General features: G+C 44.1%; 1 protein-coding gene across 1 annotated transcript; it reads left to right on the top strand.

Annotated features, from left to right (window-relative positions):
- The first annotated feature begins 1,393 nt into the window (after nt 1–1,393).
- Nucleotides 1,394–13,933, top strand: SOD2 (superoxide dismutase 2). Its single transcript, XM_069598846.1, has 5 exons — nt 1,394–1,739; nt 2,104–2,306; nt 7,119–7,235; nt 8,945–9,124; nt 11,106–13,933. Exons 1-5 carry the CDS (start codon nt 1,717–1,719, stop codon nt 11,249–11,251), a joined length of 669 nt encoding a protein of 222 aa, XP_069454947.1. The 5' UTR covers nt 1,394–1,716; the 3' UTR covers nt 11,252–13,933.
- Nucleotides 13,934–27,929: the final 13,996 nt, after the last annotated feature.

Genomic DNA, 27,929 nt, shown 5'->3' with positions numbered 1-27,929 from the left:
TTAAATATCAAAGCATCGCTTGTACAAAAAAGAAGTACATCGATTTGGTTTGACTGGGCTCAATCTCCTTCTAGAGATATTTTGTTCTCACTAGAACAAGCCTTTTTATTAGCCACTGACCTATCACTGAATTGTTATTTCATTCTTCCAAATGCTTTTATTCCAGTTCCCATAGCTAGTACCTTAAAAGCAGTTCTTAGTATCTCATGCTAGAATTTATACAACAGTTTTTTAACTAGCCTGCGCCTTAAATCAATGGCAGACTCCTTTGCCTGGAAAACTACTTTAAATATGCCTCATGTCAGCTAAAATGCTTTTCAGTTTCCGGTTACCAATTACGTGTCTGAGTTTTAAGGACATTCATCACCTGGTTCCAACTTGAATTTCCTCCATCTGGTAGCATGCCCTTACATTCACCTTGACTGCCAGCAAGCCCTACCCTTTCTGTGAAGCCGTGCTCAGTGGTTCCCCTTTCGGTTCCCCTAGTCATCCTCGGCACAGAGGTGGGGTGGAAATTGTGAAGGAGGTGGAGGAAAGTAACTGAAACACTATTCAGCACCTATTATTTGTCTGTTTATTACTGTATTATTCTATTCAGGAAAGGCCCAACTCAGGCCAGTAAGTGTAAAACTTTTGAATTTCTTTACAGAATTCAGGATTTTTTTTTCCCCCCAGTTGTTGAGAAAGTACCTGATACTTACAGCTCATTAGAAATAGGACACAGCAGGAAAGACTCCTCTGTTGTACGTCTTTTATATTCTCCCAGCAAACACTCAAGACTTGACTGCTAAGGCCTGGTAATCAATGTATGAACTTTGGGTTCTAATCCTGATCTTTCACTTATTAACGGTGTGACCGGGGCAAGCGGTTCATTAAGCGGGAATCAATGATGCCTATCCTAGGGGTGAAACAAAGATAAATGTATGTAAACTCTGCAGCGCAGTCCCTGGCACGTGGCGGGTACACAGTAACACTATTATCAGGCCTGGCGGAGGTCCCAAGGTCGGTTCACTCGGAAAGAACGCTCACTCCCGGCAGTAGTTGGAGAGGCACCGGCCCTACACCGTCCCAGGGCCAGGGCCCGCTTTCCTGCGAGGCCGCGTCGGCTCCCGGCTGCGCTCCGAAGCGGCTCCCAGAAACACTACTCTTCCCTCTGGGCGAAGGGCCCGGGACCCCGAGGCTACCCTGACCCGACCCGACCCCACCCCGGCGGCGTCCGGGAAGGAGCAGGAACGGAGCCGCGGGCAATTCCCGGGCACACCCGCGGGGGCTAGGTCCCCCATCCGCGGGCCGCGCTGGGCGGTGCCTTCACGGGGGCGGAACCCAGAGCCGTACCATCTCTTTCGGGGGCCGGGGGGAGGGAAAACAGCGGCCCTCCCTTTGGCGACGCGCACGGAGGCGCGCAGTCGCAGTGCGGACCCCGCGGCTCGCGCACCCGCCGGGGAGACTGCCGGGCCTCTCTTTCTCGCCTGCGCTAGGCCCGGAGCACGGGCGGGGCCGACCCCAGAGCCCCGCACCCCACTTCCCCGGAGTTGGGAGCGGCGGGCGCAGGAGGGCGGGGCCGCGGGGCGCGCGAGGGGCGGGGCCGCGGGGCGCGCAGGGGGCGGGGCCGCGGCCGTGGTGTCCTTGCGGCGCAGCCCGGGACACGAGCGCATCGTCGCAGGTCAGCGCGGCGTGGCTACTCGAGCTCTGAGAGGCCCACGGGCAGCGTCCACCATGTTGTCCCGGGCGGCGTGCAGGTGAGGCTCCGGACGGCGGGCGCGGCTGCCAGTCAAGGCCCCGGCGGGGGCCTCGGTGGCTTGGCGCTGCTGCCCCCCACTGGCCCGCTCGCGCCGGCCCCGCGGGCTCCAGGACACCGGCCTGCGGGCAGGTGGTGGGCCGAGCGCATCTAGGTGCCGCCGGGTCCGCTGCACTGCAGCTTGAGTTTCAGGCTGGAGACTGGACGGCCGGCTGGCCGACGGTCCCAAGGGCCAGCACACCCCCCCACCCCCCCGCTCCTCCTCCCCGGCGCTCGGGTCCTCTCTCCGGGCTGCGGAGACGCGCTCGCGGGGGAAAGGTGGCTGCGCGCGGGGCCCGATCGCGCTGGGTGTGCTCTCTCTGCAGCACGAGCAGGAAACTGGTGCCGGCCCTGGGCCTGCTGGGCTCCCGGCAGAAGCACAGCCTCCCCGACCTGCCGTACGACTACGGCGCCCTGGAGCCGCACATCAACGCGCAGATCATGCAGCTGCACCACAGCAAGCACCACGCGGCCTACGTGAACAACCTCAACGTCGCCGAGGAGAAGTACCGGGAGGCGCTGGAGAAGGGTGGGTGCCGGGCGGCCGGGCTCTGGGAAGCGGGTGGCGAGGCGCTACGCTGCGAGGCGTGCCTGGTAAAGACCGGTGCCCCCCGGCGTCGCGCAGAACCAATGCGCGCGGTCGCGCGTGGACCTGGGGGCGGAATTCACAGGGAGAACAGCCGTTTCGTGGGGAACCCAGGCTTGCATTTGTTTGCCACTCTTTGTTTTCTTTTATATGCCACTCTTTTGAGTGAAAATGTAGTACGGAGTTGGTATTTTTCTTTTTTTAGAGGAGCTCAGCTGACAAAACCCGTAATGCGTGAACTTTATTTTGTGTTTTGCGTCTGGGGCTGTCTATGGGAGTACGATGTCTTAACGTTTCTATACAGAATAGTTATTACATTTTTGCATGAGGGAAACTACGCTGTACGTGTGGCTGAAGCAACACAGTTAAAAGTGCATTTTTTTCTAAATGTCTTTTTTTCCCTAAATGTCTTATTTTAATTTGGAGTATAATTGCTACAATGTTGTGTTAGTTTCTGCTGTGCAAGGACATGAATCAGCTATGTTGTTGTTAGTCGCTCGGTCGTGTCCGACTCTTTGCAAACCCCTGGACTGTAGCCCCCCAGGCTCCTCTGTCCATGGGATTCTCCAGGCAAGAATACTGGAGTGGGTTGCCATTTCCTTCTCCATGAATCAGCTATGGGTATACATATATCCCCTCCCTCTTGAGCCCTCCCCACCCTCCCTCTCAACCCACCCCTGTAGGTCCTCACAGAGCACCCAGCTGAGCTCCTTGTGCGATACAGGGAGCTTCCCACTAGCTAGCTATTGCAGATATGGGAGCGTATGTACCTCAGTGCTCCTCTCTCAATTCCTCCCCCGCTCTCCTTCCCACCCGCCCTGCCCACGAGTCCATTCCTTCTTTACATCTGCGTCTCTATTCTTGCCCTGCACATGGTTCATCAGTACCAGTTTTCTAGATTTCATATATCTGCGAATTTAATTTCAGTCCTGAGAAATTGGTTGATTGTATTTTAGGCAGTGACTGCTTGTTGACTGGGGACATCTAGTGGGAAAAGGCAGCATTTCAGTCTGGTCATGTGTGAGTTTATTAGGTAAACAAAAAGGAGGAAGTTACCACATTCTGGAAGATTTACTTGTGACATCAGAGGGATGGTCTGAGGAAAGAAAGAGGTTCTACGATTTAGGGAAAAAACAACTTCGGGAAGAATGTGGTAATGGGGAGAGGCTGGGGTAAATCCCAGTTGTGAAACTTATTTCCTGCAAGACAACACATGACACCTATGAATGCCTCAATGTTTTATTTTATTTATTTTTTATTTTATTTTTTCCATTTTTATTTTTTATTTTATTATTTATTATTATTTTTTTTTACTTTACAATAGTGTATTGGTTCTGCCACACATCAACATGAATCCGCCACGGGTTTACACGTGTTCCCAATCCCGAACCCCCCCTCCCACCTCCCTCCTTGTACCATCCCTCTGGGTCATCCCAGGGCAACAGCCCCAAACATCCTGTATCCTGCATCGAACCTAGACTGGCGATTCATTTCTTATATGATATTATACATGTTTCAATGCCATTCTCCCAAATCATCCCACCCTCACCCTCTCCCACAGAGTCCAAAAGACCGTTCTATACATTTGTGTCTCTTTTGCTGTCTCGCATACAAGGTTATCGTTACCTTCTTTCTAAATTCCACATATATGCGTTAGTATACCGTATTGGTGTTTTTCTTTCTGGCTTACTTCACTCTGTATAATCGGCTCCAGTTTCACCCACCTCATTAGAACTGATTCAAATGTATTCTTTTTAATGGCTGAGTAATACTCCATTGTGTATATGTACCACAGCTTTCTTATCCATTCATCTGCTGATGGACATCTAGGTTGCTTCCATGTCCTGGCTATTATAAACAGTGCTGCGATGAACATTGGGATACACGTCTCTTTCAGTTCTGGTTTCCTCGGTGTGTATGCCCAGCAGTGATTAAAAGCAGCTTAAATGTCAGTCCTTGTGCAATAGAAGCTTTGCTTGTTTAATGAAAGCTTCTGGGGAAAAAGCTCTACTTTATCACAATATATTCTACTGTGTTGCCTATAAGTATCTGTGGCACTTTTGTTTATTTAAACAATTATATTTTAAAAACCATTAAGAAGTTACATTTTCATGTTTGAAAATCTGGGGAAAAAAGTGCAGGAAAATAACATCACCAATTTTATCACAGGTAAGTATCATAAATACTTTTCAAACAAAAGTATATACTTGTATTAAACAGAGGGGAAAAAAAAACTACTGTGAAGCCAAAGAAAACGTTGAGCAGCAGGAAAATGTTCTCAAAAGCAGATATCAAGTCCCCCAAATTTCTATTAAAATTTAAAAAATGCTTATGTAAACTTTAGGAGATTGTGATGAAACTAGTTCTCAGTAAGCAAGTTTCTTTTCCATTAGAAATAGTTACTGTTGGCATTAAAAAAACAATATAAATTCTGTATTTATTTTTAGAGTGATTCTCCAAGAAAAATTAGTAAGGGAAACACTGATCTGTCAGAAAATTATTTTGTAAACGTAGCGACAAAAGTTGGTATCTTAAACAGAACTCTCAAAGATTATCTGTGTATTTAGATATCATTGGCCTTCTCCTTTCTGAATTGCTAAAAACGGGAGGCTTTATTGTTTCAGACAGCGCCATTTCTTATGTGTGTTCTTAGCATGCATCCTAACAACAGAAATGACCAACCTAGATAGCATATTGAAAAGCAGAGACATTACTTTGCCAACAAAGGTCTGTCTAGTCAAGGCTATGGTTTTTCTAGCGGTCATGTATGGATGTGAGAGTTGGACTATAAAGAAAGCTGAGCACCGAAGAATTGATGCTTTTGAACTGTGGTGTTGGTGAAGACTCTTAAGAGTCCTTTGGACTGCAAGGAGATCCAACCAGTCCATCCTAAAGGCGTTCAGTCCTGGGTATTCATTGATAGGACTGATTTTGAAGCTGAAACTCCAATATTTTGGCCGCCTGATGCAAAGAACTGTCTCGTTGGAAAAGGCCCTCATGCTGGGAAAGACTGAGGGCAGGAGGAGAAGGGGATGACAGAGGATGAGATGGTTGGATGGCATCACCGACTCGATGAACATGGGTTTGGGTGAACTCCGGGAGTTGGTGATGGACAGGGAGGCCTGGTGTGCTGCGGTTCATGGGGTTGCAAAGAGTCGGACACGACTGAGTGAATGAACTAACAACAGAAATAGAAAACTTTGTTATGTAAGCTCCTCAAGGGCAGAGTTCTGCTTGGTTCTCTGTGTCCTTCACTTGGGGATCTTATGAGTCATAAGAACTTGAAATTCCCATGTTTCATAATAGTTTTGTTAGTCTGTACCTTCTTCAAGGCATAGAAAAAAATATTTTGCCTCCATGTTTGGCAAGGCAGAAAAACACAGCTCCACATATGCCATTCTTTTTAAAGTACAGAGGTCAGAATTCTTTTTCTGTAGAAACTCCATTTAGTGTCATGAGTGCCTGATATGTTGTAAGGTGATACACTGAGCCTCAGACGCAGCAGTGCACAGAAGTCCATGTCTTCATTGGAGCTTTCCTCGCATGGAGAGATGGGGATAAGAAAATGTGCAGTATGTCGGGGCTGAAGTCCTGTCGAGGAAGAGAGAGTAGGGGAAGTGGTCTGGAGGCGGGTGGGCGTTGCCCATTTCATATTGTGGTTAGAGAAGCCTTCTAATGTGGTTGATGCTTCAGTGGAGACTTGAGAGGGAATGGGGCGGGGGTGAACCCAGAGGCTGTCTCCAGGAAGAGTGTTCCAGCAAAGGCTGCAGCGGTCAGTGGAAGCCCTAAGCTGGCTGCATGCCAGGCCGGCTATCTAAGTGCCAGGAGGGCCCCTTGTGGCCTGAGCTGGGCCAGCAGGGAGATACAGAGGGCTGTATGACGCGGACCCCTGTACCGATTGTGAGGACTTGGGGTTCACTCTGAGAAGAGCAGCCTGCGGAGGGGTTTGACCCCAGGTGTACCATGATCAGTTTGAGGTTTAGAGAAGCCCTCTGACCACTGTGTTGAGAATAGACCATAGGGGTGGGTGTGGAGGCAGCAGACAGTGGGAGACATGGAGGCTGGAGGAAGGGATGGGGCGCTGGATGTTCTCTGGACGGTCTCTGGCTTTGCTGCTGGGTTGGATGTGGGGTGTGAGAGGAAAGGAATTACAAATCACCAAGTCATCAAAAATGCCCTGAGCAAACGCTGAGATGGGGGAGGCCTTTGGACGAATGAGTTTGGGGTTGAAGATCAGCGGTTCAGTTCTGAATAAGTTGAGCTTTTTGGGAGTATAACCATGCTGGTAGGTGGTTGTGTATCTAGAGAATGAGCGTTGAACATTTTCCATATAGCCTGTATATGGAGCCATCTATTTTATAGCACTCCACTATCTTCTGTCCTTGTTTTCTTTGTTAGGTCATTTACTGAAATCTTTTCTATCCGAGAAAACCGAGTTCTTTGAAGCCCAGGAGTGAATTTTCTGCTAGCTTTGCCACTCTTGCTCACTAGCTGTTTGCTACATTATTGATTGAACTGAAAATCCACTGGGACACACACTTTGGGGAGGGCTTTTTTTTTTTGGTAAAATATCGAAATGGTGAAGTTTTGGGACTCCTTGTTCAGTCACTCAGTCATGTCCACCTCTTTGCGACCCCATGGATTGTAGCCCACCAGGCTCCTTTGTCCGTGGGATTCTCCAGGCAAGAATACTGGAGTGGGTTGCCATAAAGAGCAAGAATTTAAAGAAAATGTGTTCGTATTTTAACCTTTCAGGTGATGTCACAGCTCAGATAGCTCTGCAGCCTGCGTTAAAGTTCAACGGTGGGGGCCATATCAATCACAGCATCTTCTGGACAAATCTGAGCCCCAACGGTGGTGGAGAACCCAAAGGTTGGTTTAAACTGGGGCAACCTTGGCTTCATTTTGCGCACAGTAGGAAAGACTTGATTTCCTTAAGTTGCCTTCATTCTCCCTGAGGTATCATGATGGCATCTCTCTCATAGCAGAGAGTATGACAGAGTTGTAACTTTCAGAGGGGCTCGTGTGAGAGTGCAGAATACATCCAGGGAATTATGCACACACGCACACACATAATACCACATACGGTGTCATCTCCTGGTTGAAATGCACTGTGCATCAGGGGAAGACTGAGTTTTTAGGAGAGATGAATTTTCATTTACTGGCTCTAGGCCCTGGGATAAGATATTAACCATTTCATATCTTAGTTTTCTTCATCTGTATGATACGGGAATAATTATAGGGTTGTTTTAAAAATTAGGCCATTATAGAATAGTACTCTTTGCTATTATTTCACTCTTTTACTCTGTCTAACTGATAAAAAATTAAATTGTCCCAGAAAGATAGATTTTCCAGGACAGCTGCAGGTAACAAGGGAGTCCACAGCCGATGGACTTGTTCGCTCTGCTTGTTCACTTGACTTCCTGTATGGTGCATGGAGTCCCGTAACTTTATCCTTCCCACCCCAGGGCAGGTATGGGGCATAAACAGAGCTCTCCACCTTTGTCTCTGGTCTTCTGGCATCTCCCTTAATTTTCGGAGGCATTTTTAATCATATTCTAGAAGGCACCTTATGCACTTGATATAAGCAGTTTCATTTGGAAGTAAAGATGATTGGAGGAGTAAGTATGGGGAGCTGGAGAATTTATTTTTTCTGACGTAGATCTTTAGACCATGACTTAATACTTTTGAGGTGTTGAGAGTTACCAGATTATCAGATACACCTATGTTCATCCAACAGGTTTTGGCAGTCTGTCGTGTTTGTATTATCTGTGCCCCTTTATCTCATCACTTGTGCTTATAATAGATGATTACTTTAAAAATTAAAAAGAAGTTGAGTATTTATCTTTTTGGCTGTGGCAGGTGGGATCTAGTTCCCTGCCAGGCAGCAAACCTTGGCCTCGGGGCATTGGGAGCACGGAGTCTTAGCCACTGGACCACCAGGGAAGCCCCTAGATGATGACTTTTAGACCATTCAAATAAGAGAAGTAATATTTTGGGCCTAGGTGATTTGGTTGATGTGCTCAGTCTAGAATTGTGTTCTGTATTGCTACGGAATAAAAAGGGTGATAACCTTAACGTGTACCCCTAGTTCACTTTAAGAGGCAACATCACTCTTTTTAAAATGATGTAGTGATTAAGATAGGAAAGATCTAGGCTGCCTTGGAGAAGATACAAATCTCAGCCGTAACATTTCATTCCCAAATTGAGACAGAGTAGGTAGGGTAGGATTCAAAGTAAAGTCTTCTGTTGAGGGGAAAAAAGAAAGCGAATGGAAAATACTATTTCTTTCCTTGTGGAAATAGCACTGTGAGTGAAAAAAATCCCTCTAACGTGTTTCAGTAACACACACGTGAATTAAAATTCTGAGACCTGATGACTATCGTGTCGGGGCAGGAATGACACTGTTTTGTAGGCTCACTGGGTTACGGAGTGTCTTCTGTGTCTTTGTCTAGTTGTGTCTTGGGCCATATGGCAATAATACTTGATATATGTACTAAAATATTTTATTGTAATTGTTCTAATCTCTTCTTTCATGGGTGGTTTTTGTAACCTTTTTTTTTTGTTTCTGTTTTTAATAGGGGAATTGCTGGAAGCCATCAAACGTGACTTTGGTTCCTTTGCCAAATTTAAGGAAAAGCTGACTGCTGTATCTGTTGGTGTCCAAGGTTCCGGTTGGGGTTGGCTTGGCTTCAATAAGGAGCAGGGACGCTTACAGATTGCTGCTTGTTCTAACCAGGATCCCCTGCAAGGAACAACAGGTTAGAATTCTTTATTCTGGATAGATGGTTTGTTATAAAGCATTTATCATGAACGGAAGACTAGCAGTGTTTAAACCTTCCTGAATACATTTTGAGCAGATCTTAGAAGCCGATACCCAGAGTCTTGTGTGAGCAAAAATGCTTTCCAGGTCCTTGATATTTTATAAAATTAGCATGTGTAATTTTACAGATATATTAACAAAAAAGATTTTAAACATAAGCTCTGCTTCATTTGATAGAGAATTCATATCAGGCTACAGAATAATTATATGCACTAGACTAAAAACCTAAGACTAGATAAATAGCATGAAGGAGGAAAAGAGACACAGGCTGGGTCTGACTTCAAACCTTGGACTCTCATCCCCTCTGCTGAGCACCTGTGGCTAAACTGGGACCAGAGCTCAGGTTTCCAGTCTGCCTTGCCAAGGGCTTTGGCGCAGGAAGAGGCTGGGCTTCAAAGCTGGGCTTATGAATTCCTTTACATGTTGAGCCAGATGGAACTAGTAGCTCTTTAGGGAGTAGTCCTAAGGATCCAGCGGTCAGCTGGAACTCTGATGAAAGGTGATCGAATCGGTTAGCAGTGGGTCTCAGCCATATTTTCTGCCTCTGCACATGTCAGGAGACTTCCTTACGTGACTCACTGCCCCGGATCTGTCCAGATTTAGCCAGAATCTAAGCTGCTCTTTTGGGAGCCACAGAATTGGGAAAAGCAAAGATGTGTGAGCCCTGAGTGCTCTAGAGTCAGGTACCTGACCCAGAAGGCTGTGATTGGTGAGTCCTAGCGACACTGCCTTCTCCCTGCTTGAAGAAAGCCAATAGGAATAAAGATAAATGAAAGTCACCGCAGTTTATTTATGGGAAAAGTCATGTATGAATTTTGTTGCCTTAATTGTAAATGATTAGTGGCATACCTCACGACGGATTTAGACACGTTGGTTTATGACTGTTTTCTTAGGGGAGTGCTTACAGTTGGAGAGGTTTCTTTTTTTTTTTTTGGCTGTACAGTGTGGTCTGTGGGATTTTAGTTCCCTGACCAGGAATCAAACCCATGCCTTCTGCAGTGGAAGTGTGGATTCTTAACCACTGGACCTCCAGGGAAGTCCCTAGAGAGGTTTCTTAAATGAATGTTTTGTAGATTTAACTAAGTCTTCATTTGAATTACTTAATTTCTGAAATGTGCCTCTTTTCCTTAAGTCTTACTCAGTTTTCCTTGTTAACTTATTCTTATACTAACGTCTCATATAAACACTTTGCTTTATTCATTTTATTGAAATATAGTTGGTTTACAATGTTGTGTTAATTTCTGTTGTACCAGAACTTTTATTAATTATTACATGCATATACATCATAAATGCTTTGTGCTCTCTGTGACCAACCTTAGCCCAGGGGAGCAGAGCAGGTTTTACATAGCCCCCTACAAATGCACAGCACCTTTGGAAGGTACTCAGACACGCTGGAGACCTGGGTTTGATCCCTGGGTTGGGAAGATCCTCTGGAGGAGGGCATGGCAACCCCCTCCAGTAATCTCGCTGGGCGAATCCCCATGGACAAAGGAGCCTGGTGGGCTGCAGTCCATGGGGTCGCAAAGAGTCAAACACAACTGAGTGACTTAGCATGCACATAGCCACCCCTGCAAACAAATCACACCTTTTTTGAGACCTCTAGTAAGGACCACTGAGAATTGGCTCTTGGATAAATCTGTTGATTTTAAGAACACCTGTTAAATACTGTGGTTAGTTGGTTTTTCCCAAGTCTATTTCAATTATTTTTCCCATTTATCACATTTTCTTCTTCCAAAGAGTAAAGTTTAAAGTCTTTTAGGGTATTTATTCTTGTGCAGATTTCCTATGTGTATCATATACGAGAAACTGGAAAGTGGACAAGGATGGGGTCCAGGGTAACTGTGTGTGCGTAGGACGGTTCAAGCGAGGAGATGCAGTGTTTTAGATTGAATCTCGTGGCTTTTGTTTCTTTCCAACAGGTCTTATCCCCCTGCTGGGGATTGACGTGTGGGAGCATGCTTATTACCTTCAGTATAAAAATGTCAGGCCCGATTATCTGAAGGCCATTTGGAATGTGATCAACTGGGAGAATGTAACTGCACGATACACGGCTTGCAGCAAGTAAACCGTCAGCCTTACACTGAGTACACCAAGCTCTTTCTGACTGTTTTTGTAATAGTGCAGAGAACCAGATAAACCAGTACGCTGCTCTGTTGTAGTGTTTCTGAGCGTGGCTTGTTCAAAAATTTGATAAAAATAATCCACTGCTATGGATAATCTCTTTTGAAAGTTTGTTATTAGGCAACTGTTTGAAAATGTTAAGTGCTTTGTATGATTTAGCCTTTTGATTGAACATTTTTTTCGGAGAGCTAAACTAGCTAGGAGGTGGTAGTTGTCATCATAAAACCATCAAAAAAAAACACTTCATCCCCATGAAGCCTTTCCAATCCTGTTCAATCGCAGTTACAGAAAATCTAATCTTTGTTGCCCCAGTTGCTTAATAATAGAATATTAAATTTATTTCCCAAGGGAAATGCTCAGTTTTCTATTGAAAATTGCTCTGTTAGTAATTCTCTGTCCAGTATTATTTCTGATAGTTACCACCCCGTGGTCTTTAATTATTTTCTGATCACATGCTACATAGGGTTAACATTAACCATTTTGTCATTAAAAATATATATGACTTGATTGCTGAGTATTGCTTTATTATGAGAAGGAAATAGTAGTGCCTCTGAATTTTTCTATAGCAAGAAAAATAAAGACTTTTGTGAAATTTTGTCTTGAAACATAGAAATGTGTGTTGTCTAAGCACTCAAAAGGGACAAATTATGGCCTGGTTAATAAAATCAATGATAGAGCTGTGGCCACAGAACTTCTGGCTGGGCACTCACCCCTCTTCTGGGTCTGTTCACGACGCCTCCCTCTCGAGAGAACCAGGCTGGCTCAGGTCCTGCCTCCCAAGTGATGAAAGACATGTTGGTTTCTGGACGCAGTCAGACGCATGCCCCCCTCCAGAACATTTATTTGCAAAGGCTTGTTTTTCAGTAATTTCATCCATTTTGAGTTTTTTTTTCCTTTTGGAAAAGGTATAATCAATATAGAAGCTTTATATTGCTTTATTGGTTTTTCCAATAAAAGGAAGACTACCCCTAATTCAGTGACACTGCAAATGACATTCCTGCTTAGTTTTTTCAACTGGAGCTGTTCAGTGCAGCAGGGTCCTTTCTGTATTTGGCTTCAGGTGCTCCATGTCCATCATATCGCTCCTTATCACTAATGGCTGTATGATACTTTATCAGTTGGACACTTCCTAATATATTTTACAGTCCGGTTACTGAAGATTTGATTTATTTCTAATTGTTATTACAAATAATGCCATTATTTGTGGCAGTCCACATGGCTTTTACCTTTCTATTGGAATATTTTCTCTCTGTAGGTTTCTTTTCTTAAACTATTTAGTAACAGGGTGTTTTCTCAAATTTATTTTTTCATTTAAAAAGTTTCCCCCCAACTCTATTATCTGTGTGTTTTTTTTTTCCATAGAAAAATGGAGTGACTTAGCAGTTTCAATATTGAAGACTGAAGTTTTTAAAAAAAATTTAAATTCAAGGCACTTTTCTTTTAGAATTCAATTAGAAAAGCAGTCTTTCTGAATTGTCAACAGCATTTATGAGACTAGTGTTAACTGTGTGTGTGTGTGCTTGTGGATTAAAATGACTCAGAGACTATGATCGCCATCCTTTATATGTCAAGTAAAGTGGCTTTCATGGAGCACAGCTAAGAGCTGAGCAACTGCTGCTAACATGTATCTTACATACACACATATATATGCCTGTATATATAAAGGCAGTTGTGTGACCACTGGTTATATGTATCCTGTATACAGATACACATGCCTGAGGAAGTAGGACCTTTTTGAAAGATGGGCTTTTGACTACAAGTAGTATTCTAGATCATGAACTATGAAAAGTAATGCAGAGACTATTGGCATGTCAAACTGTTGGACTCTTACGAAGCTTTACGACTCACAAAAAATTCAATGTTGAAATTTCTATGGGGCTCTATTTTTGCTTTGATTGTATTAAGTGACAACAAGGGAAAGCATACTGTACTCCACTTAAGTTTGGATTTTAAGAGACTGAAGATGGCATATGCAATGCAGATTTTAACCATCCAGCAGAAAATTAGATTCTAAGATTCTGTTTAGCCCTGTTTTTCATTGTAGAAAAGAAACAGAAAAGGTGAAAATAGCATTTCTTCTGGAAAGGGCAAGTACTGTTCACCCAGGAAGGGTTTTGTGTCCGAAGCAGCAGAAGCTGCTCTAGTCTCAGATGAGCTGCAGAAACCTTACTTAGCATGATCGGTGCCGCAGGGGAGCAGGACGAGGGACGAAGAGTGTTTGTGAAATAGAACTGTTGTGTAATAATGAAACTTTGATACTGAGAAATTACAGCTTCACTGCAAATCTCAGATTCGTGATTCTAAAATGAGATTTGAGTTCCTGTTGAGTCCCTTGAAAAAGTAACATCGAAATCATAAAATTTAAGGCTGATGTACGCTGTCAGTCACATCTTAAAACGAGGCAGAAGGTACGAATTGTGTTTCTTGTTTGAATTGCAGAGGAACTACTCTTTGGGAAAGCTGTGAGGTAGCTGTTTTGTAAATGACATCTCATTTTCAGTCACACTCTCACAGTCCCATCAAGCTAACATTCTGTGTTCTAAGGTACATGTGGTACCTACTAAGAATCCTGTAAGGTCCTGGAAAGTTTTCATTTAATTATTCATTAAAGGAGCATTTATTTTCATATTGTAAGTGTGAAGTTTTTTGATTGCCAATAAAAGAATCTGTTCGCCATCAAAAGAGGTCTTCATTAAATATGTGTGCCAAAATATTTATAATCCTACAATGCTGTATCATTTTTACGGTAGGAAAGGAATAATAAATGATAGGTAGTTGAAATTTTACTCTGAAAACCCTGAAGACATATAAAGTCTATCTCCAGTTATAGAGCATTTTATATGATAAATGATAACGTTAAAACATCTTCTTTTTGGTCATGCTGTGCGGCATGTGGGATCTGTTTCCTGACCAGAGATTGAACCTGTGCCTCTTGCACTGGGAGTGTGGTCTTAACCCCTGGACACCAGGGAGGTCCCAATCATAACATCTTAGAACATTACCCAAACACAGAATCTTGTCTTAACTCTAGGAAAAAAGATTTTTATCACAAGGACAGAGGAGCCTGGCAGGCTGCAGTCCATGGGGTCGCAGAGTCGGACATGACTGAGCAACTAACATCATATCACATCTTGAGTGATTATACTTTATTCACTTGGGTGTTGGAAAGTAAGAGATTAGTGAAGCTCTCCCCAGACTGTTAGTCCACCTGACTCTTGAGCAACTTGGGACCTTAGGAGCACAGACACTTCACACAGTCAAAAATCCACATATAGAGTTGGCCTCTGACCAACCTCGGATCTTGTACTTTATGTGTTTATTGAAGAAGATCTGCGTGTCATTGGACCTGTGCAGTTCAAACACGGGTCAGCTGTATATTCTCGGGAAGCAAAGTGAGCTTTGCCCATGTTTGGGGAAGCCACGTGTCAGCTGTTCCACCTGTGCTTGTGTTAGTAATGAACTCTTCTCTTGAGCAGCTTCTGGAAGACACTTGGAAAAAATAAGGCATCTTAACTTTAGTTTGAAAGGGAAAGAACAAATGCCTCGTCTTTTCTGTCTGCTCACGATTGTCCCCTGAGTGTCCCGTGGCTGCACCCCGTGCCTCCAAGCGCAGTGTGGCTGTTGTGTCATGCTTCCTCTGCTCCCGTGAAAACATGAGCTCCAGGAAGGCCCAGGGCAGAAAGTCCCTGATCATTTGTGTGCCTTTGGTATGGAGCTCATAATTCTGGGCCCACATTAACATTTTTTATTAAATGATGTGATTTGATAGACCATCATGGAAATCAACTGCAAATACTCATTGGAAGGATGGATGCTGAAGCTGAAGCTCCCACTTTGACCACTTTGGCCACTTGATGTGAAGAACTGACTCAGTGGAAAAGACCCTGTGTCAGAAAGATCCCCTGGAGAAGGGAATGGCAGCCCACTCCAGTATTCTTGCCTGGAGAATTCCATGGACAGAAGAGCCTGGTGGGCTACAGTCCAAGGGGTCACAAAGAGTCAGATACAACAAGCAACTAATGTGCTGATGCTGGGAAAGATTGAGGGCAGGAGGAGAAGAGGGTGGCAGAGGATGAGATGGTTGGATGGCATCACCAACTCAGTGGACAGGAACTTGGACAAACTTTGGGAGATAGTCAGGGACAGGGAGGCCTGGTGTGCTGCAGGCCATGGGGTCACAGAGTCGGACGTGACACTGACTGAACAACAGCAACATTATATTATAAATACATGAATCCTCCAGGCTCAGAAGTTACTGAAGCCCACAAAGCAGCCCCACAGAGTGTGACCACAGGGCCTTTGCACATGACTCAAGAGCAATGGGTGGTACTGGGAGGCCTGGGCCCCGGTCCTGATGCTTTCAGCACCTGTGTGATACTGGTCAGTGTGCCTGATTCTGGTCCTTTCCCTTTCATGTACAATGGATTTGGAAAGATGATCTTAAGTGCCAACTGTAACATTTTATGGATTTATTTGTGGATTAACTAAAATCATTGTAACCAAATGCATACTGATGATGCCAGATGGTCCTGTCATTTACAAAAGCTATTCAGTTTATATCCTTTAAACAACTATTCTCCAACCAATCGCATATTTGCTGGTAGTACTGTCTTCCATCTTTCACTGGGGCTCAAGGAGGAAACCAGGAGGAAGAAAACCAACTGAGTCTTTAGCTTCTAGCCCTCATCAGCATGTCAAAAGTCGTGATTCAAGATAACACCTCATGTTTGTAGGGAGTGGCATAGCACAGGTGTGGAGCCAGGCTGCCTGGGTGTGTCTTTGCTCCATTACTGTATTTTTGAGGTACATTGCTAGTTGCTATACTGAGAGCCTCTGAATGAATAAATTCTAGACGTTGTTTCTCTCTCCTGTTAAGCTCCAAGCATTTGATCTGGTTGATGGTCTGCTCTCTTACTAGTAATTCACGTACAGGCTTCTCCTGAGGCCCTGCCACTTTGACTGCATGGCTTCCATGCTTCCTGTGCACGTGAGGAGCAAGCTGGCAGCCTGGGAGAAGGCGTGGAGAGCTGCTCACGGGAAGCTTTACGGCCTGGCACATGTCACTCTGCTCCCACGTTGCTGGCTAGAAGTTAGCCATGCAGCAACACCAAGCCAGGGGTGCTGCTGGGAAGCGAAGCGTGTATGCTCAGGACAGGACAGTACTGAGCAGGACTCTAGGCTCAGCATGGTGTGCCTTCCTGGACACAGCGTCTGTTTCATTCTCCTCCTGGGAACACTTACCCATTCTCCAAGAGAGACAGCCCAAGTTAAACCCCAAATAAGGCACAGTCCTTTCCATTAGATTTAATTGTGGCCCTGTGTGGTTGGGTGACCTGTGAACCAAAAAATCAAGGTGTCTGCTGAGATAAACAGTCCTGTTCCCAGAGAAGAGATGCTCAGTGCTCGCTGGCCCGGGGAACGGTGAGAGAAGTCCTGTGATGAGACCTCCATTCTGCTCCCTGGGAGGGGTTTTATTTTTAACAATCAAACGCTTTGTTTGTTTATTTGTTTTTTGGCTGTGCTGGGTCTTCGTTGCCTCATGAGCTTTTCTCTAGTTGTGGCGAGTGGGGGCTACTCTGGTGGTGGTGCATAGGTTCCTCATTGCGGAGGCTTCTCATTGCAGGTGAGAACCTAGGTGCACAGGTTTCGGTAGTTGTGGCTTCCAGGCTCTAGAGCACAGACTCAATAGTTGTAGCTCTTGGGGTTAGATGCTCTAAGGCATGTGGGATTTTCCTGGACCAGAGGTTGAACCTGTGTCCCATTGCAGCACTATTTGTAACAGCCAGGACACGGAAGCAGCCTAGATATTCACTGACAGATGAATGGATGAAGAAGATGTATATATATGTATATACAATGGAATATGACTCAGCCATTCTTTTTTTGAATGAAGTAATGCTATTTGCAGCAATATGGATGGACCTAGAGATTATCATATTAAGTGAAGTAAGTCAGAGAAAGATAAATATTCTATGATGTCATTTGTGTGTGCTTGCGTGCTTAGTCACGCAGTCGTGTCCCTTTATGTGTGTAATCTAAAAAATAGTACAAATGAATTTATTTGTAAAACAGAAAGAGACTCACAGGCATAGAAAACAAACTTATGGAAAACAACGGGGTAGTTGAGGGGGGCGGTGAACTGACTCATTGGAAAAGACCCTGATGCTGGGAAAGACTGAAGGTGGGAGGAGAAGGGGATGACAGAGGATGAGATGATTGGATAGCAGCACCGACTCAATGGACATGAGTTTGAGTCAACTCTGGGAGTTGGTGATAGACAGGGAGGCCTGGCATGCTGCAGTCCATGGGGTCGCAAAGAGTCGGACTCTGAGCGACTGAACTGAACTGATTGAACTGAGATTTATAGATGCACACTACTGTAAATAAAATAGATAAATAATGTAGATTTATGGATAGCTCTGGGAACTATATCAACATCCTATAATAAACTATAGTGGGATAGAATAAAAAAGAACACATATATACATATGTGTGTATATATATATATAACCAAATCACTTCGCTATATGCCTGAAACTAACACAATGTTGTAATCAGCTATATTGCAATAAAAAAACCTCAACCAACTTGCTCCAAAGGGAACTCTGGATTATGCCTACTCCCAAGTCTGCTCATTTCTGAGTCTTTTCCGTCTCAGTAAATGGTAGCCTCTAATAGCTTGAACCCAGAGCCCAAGTTACTCTTGTCTTTTCTTTCTCTCACTCTTATATCCAATTTAGCAGCAACTCTCTTGCCGCTTCTACTTTCAAAATATAACTTTCTCACCCCTGTAGTCTCTTACCTGTATTTCATCCCCAAATCCCCATAATTGAGTTTGCAGCTTCCATCTTGCCTCTCTAGAACTTCATTTTTCTGTAGCAACTGGAATAATCCAAGAAGTGTCCACTCTTCTGTTGAAAACTCACCAGTGACCTTTCTTTACCTTTAGGAAAAAAGTCCAGAATTCTTTTTTTTAAAAATTTATATATATATATATTTGCTTATTTGGCTGCCCTGGGTCTTAGTTGTGGCCATAGGAATCTTTAGCTTTGGTGTGTAGGATCTAGTTCCCTGACCAGGGATCAAACCCAGCCCCCTACGTTGGAAGTGCAGAGTCTTAGCCACTGGACCACCAGCGAAGTACCCAGAATTCTTTCCCAAGACCTTCGAGGTCTTGCATGGTCTGTTTCTTTCCTGCTTTTGTCTCATCACATCCTCCTCACCCCTCAGACTCTGGGCGCCCGAACTCTGCATTTCCGAGACCCCTCTCGGTCCCTTTGTGCCTTTGCCCCTACTGGTCCCAACCCCTGGGAAGCCACCTTCCCTTCCCAAGGCTACCTTCCTCACTGGGCCCTCCCAGGCCATCTGATGTAAACCTCTGTATTTCCTTCCTAGGACAGTCTACAATTCCCTTGGCGATTTATTCCCTTGCTTGTTTACTACTTGCGCTTTCCCATTAGCATGTAAGTGTACTCCAGGCCCTTCATAGCTGAATCTCGGGGCCTGAGTCTAGCTTACAGCTGATGATCAATGAACACCCTTCCCGTTCCTGCAGCAGGTCCTAAGGCGGTTTTCAATATGCAGTTTGAAACCCTCCAGACTAGAAATTCCCAGTGGTTCCTATTGGTTCCAGAGTTTGTGGTCCTTCCGTGTGTGTGTGCATGCTAAGCTGCTTCAGTGTGTCTGAATCTTTGCAACCCCATGGACTGTAGCCCAGCCAGGCTCCTATGTCCGTGGAATTCTCCAGGCAAGAATACTGGAGTGGGTTACCATTCCCTTCTCCAGGAGGTCTTCACACCCAGGGATCGAACCGAAGTCCCTTATATCTCCTGCATTGGCAGGTGGGTTCCTTACCACCAGCGCTAACTGGGATGCCAATATCTTTTTTTGTTTTTGTTGTTGCTGTTATTTAACAGCTTTTATTTAATTTGGAGATATTATGTTGGTATTTTTCTAACTTTAGTTTTAACTTTTAGTTTTTATTTGTTTAGAAAATTCTTTTTGATAAGTACGGCTAGAAGTTTGTCAGTTTTTTTGGAACTCAGGTTCTAGTAGATTGATGAGCTCTGTTAAGTTTTTGTTCTTTCAAGGGATGAGCTCTTTTTTTTTTTTGGCCACACTTCAAGACATCTGGGATCTTAGTATCTTAGTTCCCTGACCAGGGATGGAACCTGAGCCCCTTGCAGTGAAAGTGAAGCATTTAAACCACTGGACCGCCAGGGAAGTCCCTCAAATATAATACCTTGATGAATATTTAGTAGGTTGGAGTGACGCAGGGACACAGAGCCAAGTAATTTAGTGTTGTAGCTGTCTTCAAGGAATACATTTTCCACTAGGAAGTTAACACTCTGTTTGGCTGACTTAACAAAATACTCTAGACTTGGGTCTTGGACAGCAAGGAGATCAAACCATCAATCCTAAAGGAAATCAACCCTGACTACTCATTGGAAGGCCTGATGCTAAAACTGAAGCCCCAATACTTTGGCCACCTGATGCAAAGAGCCAGCTTGTTGGAAAAGACCCTGATGCTGGGAAAGATTGAAGGCAGGAGGAGAAGGGGGTAACAGAGGACAAGATGATTGGATGGCATCATCAACTCAATGGACATGAGTTTGAGCAAAGTCTTGGAGATGGTGAAGGACAGGGAAGCCTGGGGTGCTGCAATTTATGGGGTTGCAAAGGGGTCAAAAAGAGTCGACTCAGACACCACTTGGCAACTGAACAATGACAAGACTTGGCTCAAAGACCACTATTAATCCTGAAGGAACCCAGTTCAGTTCATGCTGCTGCTGCTGCTGCCAAGTTGCTTCAGTCGTGTCCAACTCTGTGCGACCCCAGAGACGGCAGCCTACCAGGCTCCTCTGTCCCTGGGATTCTCCAGGCAAGAACACCGGAGTGGGTTGCCATTTCCTTCTCCAATGCATAAAAGTGAAAAGTAAAAGTGAAGTCGCTCAGTCGTGTCTGACTCCTAGAGACCCCATGGGCTGCAGCGCACCAGGCTCCTCCATCCATGGGATTTGCCAGGCAAGAGCAGTCCATAATCTCTTTAAGCACTTGTCTCTCATTTTTTTTCCCAGTACCTTGGTATTACACATGAGTTATGGATCTTTGTGTAAATCATAGAATTACTTTAAATAGGTCAAGTCCTAATGATTCAAGAAATATGACAAAAGAAAAGAAATAAATTTACATCATTAAGACAACTGTACAAAACCTTCTCATGTACTCAAACACCTGGTCTCTGTTTAAGGAACATTTGCACTTCAGTTCAGTTCAGTTCAATTCAGTCGCTCAGTCGTGTCCGACTCTTTGTGACCCCATGAATCGCAGCACGTCAGGCCTCCCTGTCCATCACCAACTCCCAGAGTTCACTCAGACTCATGTCCATCGAGTCAGTGATGGCATCCAGCCATCTCATCCTCTGTCGTTCCCTTCTCCTGCCCCCCAATCCCTCCCAGCATCAGCGTCTTTTCCAATGAGTCAACTCTTTGCATGAGGTGGCCAAAGTACTGGAGTTTCAGCTTTAGCATCATTCCTTCCAAAGAAATCCCAGGGCTGATCTCCTTCAGAATGGATTGGTTGGATCTCCTTGCACTTAGAGAAAATTTTAAGGAGAATTTCCAATTTTTTGAGATTTTAAACTAAGCACAAACTTTACTTGTTTTTCTATATATTTTTTAATACTGAATATAAGATTTGTATATTTCCCAATTAGAAAGTTAGGAAATAGAAGAAATCAATATTTCAATTTTGTTTCCATTGAATACTTGCAAGGAGCTCCCCCTCCCACCCACATTAAAGCTGAACTAAAAACACATGAATTTGTAAATCTTTATTATTTTTATTTTATTAAAATTTTTTATTATTTTTTAAAAATATATTTTTATTTGGCATGCCACATGGCATGTGAAATCTTATGTGAATTGTAGGCAAGAATACTAGAGTGGGTTGCCATTTCCTTCTGCAGGGGATCTTTCCAACTCAGGAATCAAACCCAGGTCTTCCACATTGCGGGCAGATTTTTTACCATCTGAGCCACCAGGGAAGACCCTTAGTTCCTGTACCAGAGATAAAACCGAGCCCCCTGCATTGGAAGGGCACAGTCTTAACCACTGGACTCCCAGGGAAGTCCCAAATTTGTAACACTGAAAAGTTGTGGGCAACTATATGCTCAGTCGTCTCTTATTCTTTCTAGTTTGGTTATATTCAATTATCGTTATGGTTATTGGTGAAATAAAGATGGAATTTTAAAAAATACACCTTTTTTTTTTTAGAGTAGCTTTAGATGAGCAGCAAAACTAAGTTGAAAGTACAAAGATTTCCCATATACCTCCTGCCTTTCCACCTCAGCCTCCCTTACTGTTAACATGCCCCAAAAGATCTGAAACTCCAGTACTTTGGCCACCTGATGCGAAGAGTGACTCATTGGAAAAGACCCTGATGCTGGGAGGGATTGAGGGCAGGAGGAGAAGGGGATGACAGAGGATGAGATGGCTGGATGGCATCACCGACTCAATGGACATGGGTTTGGGTGAACTCCAGGAGTTGGTGATGGACAGGGAGGCCTCGCATCCTGCAGTTCATGGGGTCACAAAGAGTCGGACACGACAGAGTGACTGAGCTGAACTGAACTTACTGCAATTGATGAACCTACATCGACAAACCATCACCACAAGTCCATAGATTACACTAGGGTTCACTCGGTTTTATATGATCTATGTGTTTGGACAAACATATGCCATGAACTTACCGCTACAGAATCATTCAAAATAGAATCACTACCCTAAACATCCTCTTTGCTCTACTTATTTATCCCCTTCTTCCAAATTGCTGGCAACCACTTTTTTTTTTTCAGTTGTCTCCATGGTTTTGCCTTTTCCAGAATGTCACAGAGCTGGAATCAAGAGTGTTTAGACTTTTCAGATTAACTTCTTTCACTTAGTAAAATGCATTTAAGCTTCCAGCATGTCTTTTCATAGCTCATATCTTTTTAGCACTGAATAATACTCCTGTCTGGATATACCACAGTTTACTTATTTCTTCACCAACTGAATGCTTCTGAGTTTCAGCGATTACAAATAGAGCTGCTATGAACATCTTCGTGCAGTTTTCTTTGTGGATTTTTAACTCATTAGGTAAATAACAAGGGGAGTAATGGCTGGATCATACAGTCAGAGTATATTTTAGTTTTTTAGGAATAGAGTTAAATTCACATTGATTCATGTTGATGTTTGACAGAAAACAACAAAATTCTGTAAAGCAATTACTCTTCAACTAAAAAATAAAAACTAAAAAGAAAAATTAACTAATAACTTTTGGATAGTTAAATGTTCACCCACCAGAAGGTGTGTCTACTAGGGTATCAAGCCAGGAGGGTGCAAACTAGGATGAAATCTAGCCTTCCTTCTGTTCTTCGAGAAGCTGTATCTGTTCAGTTCTCACAAAGCTGCCCTGTGAGCTGGCTATGATCTTGTTAGCGCTTTTTCTTTTCTTTTTTTTTTTTTTCCTTCCTTGGGGCCTGGCCTGATATCCTATTCCTAGAGCTAGGAATTCCTTCTCTTTCCTAGAGGATGCATCTTCTCCAAAGTTGGTGGGGGTGGGGTGAGGAAAGAAAATTTTGTCTCTATGCCTGTGTGTTCAGTTGCTTCAGTCGTGTCTGGCTCTTTGCAGCCCCATGGACTGTAGCCTACCAGTCTCTTCTGTCCATGGGATTCTCCAGGCAAGAATACTGGAGTGGGTTGACATTTCCTTCTCCAAGGGACCTTCCCAACCCAGGGATCGAACCCAGGTCTCCTGCACTGCAGGCAGATTCTTTACCGTCTGAGCCACAAGGGAAGCCTTGTGTCTCTATTGGACCTCTTAAATGTATCTCTTCAACTCCCCATTTGACCTGGACTCATCTGAAACCCAAAAAGCCATGTGCCATCTGCTCTGAGTCTCAGATTTTAATCTAACACCGGTCTCAAGGTTAAAGGGCCTGTTTGCCTCGCTCTCCAACAACCTTTAAAGCCAATCCCCATAAAAAGCTTTATTCTTTCATTGACTGGAGGAAACCTCCGGGGCTTCCCTTGTAGCTTAGTTGGTAAAGAATCCGCCTGCACAAAGGAAAATATAACCAAGGTGAAAAGACAGCCTTCTGAATGGGAGAAAATAATAGCAAATGAAGCAACTGACAAACAACTAATCTCAAAAATATACAAGCAACTTATGCAGCTCAATTCCAGAAAAATAAATGACCCAATCAAAAAATGGGCCAAAGAACTAAACAGACATTTCTCCAAAAAGACATACAGATGGCTAACAAACACATGAAAAGATGCTCAACATCACTCATTATTAGAGAAATGCAAATCAAAACCACAATGAGGTACCACTTCACACCAGTCAGAATGGCTACGATCCAAAAATCTGCAAGCAATAAATGCTGGAGAGGGTGTGGAGAAAAGGGAACCCTCCTACACTGTTGGTGGGAATGCAAACTAGTACAGCCACTATGGAGAACAGTGTGGAGATTCCTTAAAAAATTGCAAATAGAACTACCTTATGACCCAGCAATCCCACTTCTGGGCATACACACCGAGGAAACCAGAATTGAAAGAGACACATGTACCCCAATGTGCAGCACTGTTTATAATAGCCAGGACATGGAAACAACCTAGATGTCCATCAGCAGATGAATGGATAAGAAAGCTGTGGTACATATACACAATGGAGTATTACTCAGCCGTTAAAAAGAATTCATTTGAATCAGTTCTGATGAGATGGATGAAACTGGAGCCGATTATCCAGAGTGAAGTAAGCCAGAAAGAAAAACACCAATACAGTATACTAACACATATATATGGAATTTAGAAAGATGGCAATGATGACCCTGTATACAAGACAGTAAAAAAGACACAGATGTGTATAACGGACTTTTGGACTCAGAGGGAGAGGGAGAGGGTGGGATGATTTGGGAGAATGGCATTCTAACATGTATGCTTTCATGTAAGAATCGAATCGCCAGTCTATGTCTGATACAAGGATACAGCATGCTTGGGGCTGGTGCATGGGGATGACCCAGAGAGATGTTATGGGGAGGGAGGTGGGAGGGGGGTTCATGTTTGGGAATGCATGTAAGAATTAAAGATTTTAAAATTAAAAAAAAAAAAAGAATCCGCCTGCAATGCAGGAGACCTGGGTTCTATCCCTGGATTGGGAAGGTCCCCTGGAGAAGGGAAAGGCTACCCACTCCAGTATTATGGCCTGAAAAGTCCGTGGGGTCACAGGGATTCTTAGGGACTAAGAGACTTTCACATCACTTTGCCCTAAGTACCAGTAGGTGGCAGTATTGCTACACTTTTCTCCCCTGCATTCTCTGCTAAAAAAGTGATTTACTGAAAGGGTGGTTTGGAACAGTATTAAAGAAGGTCCCCTACCCTGCCAAAGAAGTACATTAGCTTGTCAGTTTTGCTCATTTGAGAACAGATCATCTTTTACTTTGTGAATTTTTAAACATTTAAATTCTTCTTATTTTTAAGCCATCTCAAATTTACGTAAAAGTTGCAATTGGATTTTTCAGAATATTCTGAGAGGTAGTTGCTAATGGGAGGCCCTGTCACCACCAAGTTCTTGGTCTGTTTCCTGCAAACAGGGCATTCTCTTCCAGAGCCACTAGGCAGCCTTCAAAGTCAGAACATTGACAGTTGTCTTTCTTACCCCGTCATCCTCACATACAATTTGAGTTTCACTTGCAAGGAGATCCAACCAGTCCAACCAGTCCATTCTAAAGGAGATCAGCCCTGGGTGTTCTTTGGAAGGAATGATGCTAAAGCTGAAACTCCAGTACTTTGGCCACCTCATGCGAAGAGTTGACTCACTGGAAAAGACTCTGACGCTGGGAGGGATTGGGGGCAGGAGAAGGGGACGACCCAGGATGAAATGGCTGGATGGCATCACCGACTCGATGGACGTGAGTTTGAGTGAACTCTGGGAGTTGGTGATGGACAGGGAGGCCTGGCATGCTGCGATTCATGGGGTTGCACAGAGTCGGACACGACTGAGCGACTGAACTGAACGGAACTGAACTGGTGTCCCCAAAATGCCCTTTGACCAATTCAGAGTCACCACTGTAGTTAGTAATCTTGTTTCCTGCCTTAGAAACTGCCACGGGTGTAGCTAGAAGTTCCCTGCATGGAGGATGAGACAGGGGTAAAGAGCACTCTCTTTGCTTTGTGCGTCTGATCCATCTGGATAGAGTATTTAGCTACATGCAGAGTCTTGTAAGAGCTCCAAACAGGAAGCTTCTAAATTTGCCAGAGATGAATTTCTACGGTTTTGCCAATTGCGATCACTATTAGCAGTTCTCTTTCTTATTCACCTAAAAAATCGTTCCCTTTAGGCCAGAGCTCAGGCTTCATGTTATCTTCCTTCTCCCCCTGCCCAAATTCTGTATTCTGATTTATTTCGGTTACTGAGATGCCATACTCAGTTTTCAGACATTTTTACCAGCCGCAGTCGAGGACCACCCAGTGGGGGTGTCAGTCACTCTGTGGCTTTTCAGATCTGACTGCCTCCACTTCCTGCCGAGGAGTTTCTTTCCACGAGAAGGTGATCCGATTTGTGTAGGTTCTGTGTCTCAATTCTTATTTCCTTAAATATTTCACTCCTTCCCTCTATCTATTTCTCTTCTTGGGGGAAAATCCACTGTTCTCTGAGATTTGCCTATTTTGGACACCTTAGGCCAAATCGGTCCCTTCCCTGCGCTCTGCCCCTCTCTGTGTGCTGGTACTCCCTGGTTTATATTGTAACAATTTGTTTGTCGATTTCTGCTCTCTATGAGCTTGGGGTTTATCCATGGTGGGGATGGGTCTCTATTCATTTTGTACCCTTAACACTTACCACAGGGCTTCACGCCAGGCTCCCATCAGCTTCAACTGCTCTTTACTTTTACTAGCACTTAAAAAAAATGTTTTTATCCATTTATTTGGCTGTGTCAGGTCTTAACTGTGGTACGTGGGATCTTCAGTTTTCATTGTGGCATGTGGATCTTTAGTTGAAACATGTGGGATCTAGTTCCTTAAGCAGGGATTGAACTCAGGCCCCCTACATTGGGAGTGCAGAGTCTCAGACACTAGACTACTAGAGAAGTCCCACGCAATTTCCTTTAGACATTTCTTCTCAGACTTTAGTCCAACATTTTCCTCAATTTAGATGGTGTATATATATATATATATATATATATATATATATATATATATATATATATATATATATAATGTATTTGTTTGCTTGACTGCCCTGGGTCTTAGTTGTGACATTTGGGATCTAGCTCCCTGACCAAGGATTGAACTTGGGCCCTCTGCACCGGGAGTTGAGTCTTAGCCACTGGACCACCAGGGAAGTCCCAGATGGTGTATGTTCTTAGTTCTGGAAGGTGGAATAGAAAGCATTATCCCATAGAAGGATAACATAGTTTTATTATCAATATCTAGAAGCTGTCTGAACTGATGTCAAATTATTGTCAAAAACAGATGTTAGTCTCTGAAAATCTAAACCTCATTTTAAAGGCTTGTTGCTAACCACTCTAGGTAGCTCAATTGCTTTAAATTTTTTGAAAGTTAAAGTGTTTCAAGACGTTTCTGGCTTTTTACTGAGGTTAAAAAAAATAGCTATAAATAATGTTCGGTAAGATTCATTAAAAACACTTGCCCAGTGAGAGTAATCGAGGGTGTCCCTGGCCTATCTCTGCCTTCGAGAGTCCATTTGTGTGCTAAAGCCAGCTTAGACCCTCTGGGGAGACCATGCCTCCTGGGCTGCCTCCCTGTGGAGCAAACCGCCTTCTGTTCACGCACATTGTAGTTTATTCTGCAGCCCCCTCCCCTCAACTCAGCTGTCAAGGTGAAGGTTGTTGCTTAGTTGCTAAGTCATGTCTGACTCTTTCCTACCCAATAGACTGTAGCCCGCCAGACTCCTCTGTCCATGGGATTCTCCAGGCAAGAATACTAGAATGGGTTGCCATTTCCTCTCCAGGGGGTATCTTCCTGATTCAGGGATGGAACCCACATCGCCTGCCTGGCAGGTGGTTTCTTTACCACTGAACCACCTGGGAAGCTCATGAAGTGGTATGGGCCTGCCTGTAATTTGTGCTATATAATCAATACTTCAGATAGTTGTAAGAATAAACCCACAAACTCTCTGCCGATCAATATTTATAAAAACCAAGAAATAATACCGATAGAAATTTGTTTGGAGCATACCTGCTCGGCACATCCCATGGAGATTTTTCATAAGTGATAGGTTTTGCTCTCTTGCTGCCCTTCTCATCTGCTTTTCTCCTCCTTGTTGTTATGGTAGAGCTGATGCAATCCACTTGTTCTCTAGATTTTGCTAGATCCTCTGGCAATCATTCTTGGACTACGTGGACCACTGGAGTGCCACCTACCCACGCTGCATTCACTTGGCATTTTGCAGACCTCTGTTTCTTGAACAGGTGTAGGACGGTGGTTGAGAGCCTGACCTTCAGAAACAGACGTTCCTGATTTGAATTCTGCCCTAATCCTGGCCATTCCCCTTGGCCACCTGTGTGACTGCTGATCTTTATTTGATCTTTCTTTCTTTTTTTTTCTCTTATCTTTATTTAT

The sequence above is a fragment of the Ovis canadensis genome, chromosome 8, assembly GCF_042477335.2.
Source record: "Ovis canadensis isolate MfBH-ARS-UI-01 breed Bighorn chromosome 8, ARS-UI_OviCan_v2, whole genome shotgun sequence".
Taxonomy (NCBI): Eukaryota; Metazoa; Chordata; class Mammalia; order Artiodactyla; family Bovidae; genus Ovis; species Ovis canadensis.
Note: the sequence above shows the minus strand (reverse complement) of the source record. Positions and strands in the feature narration are given on the sequence as shown.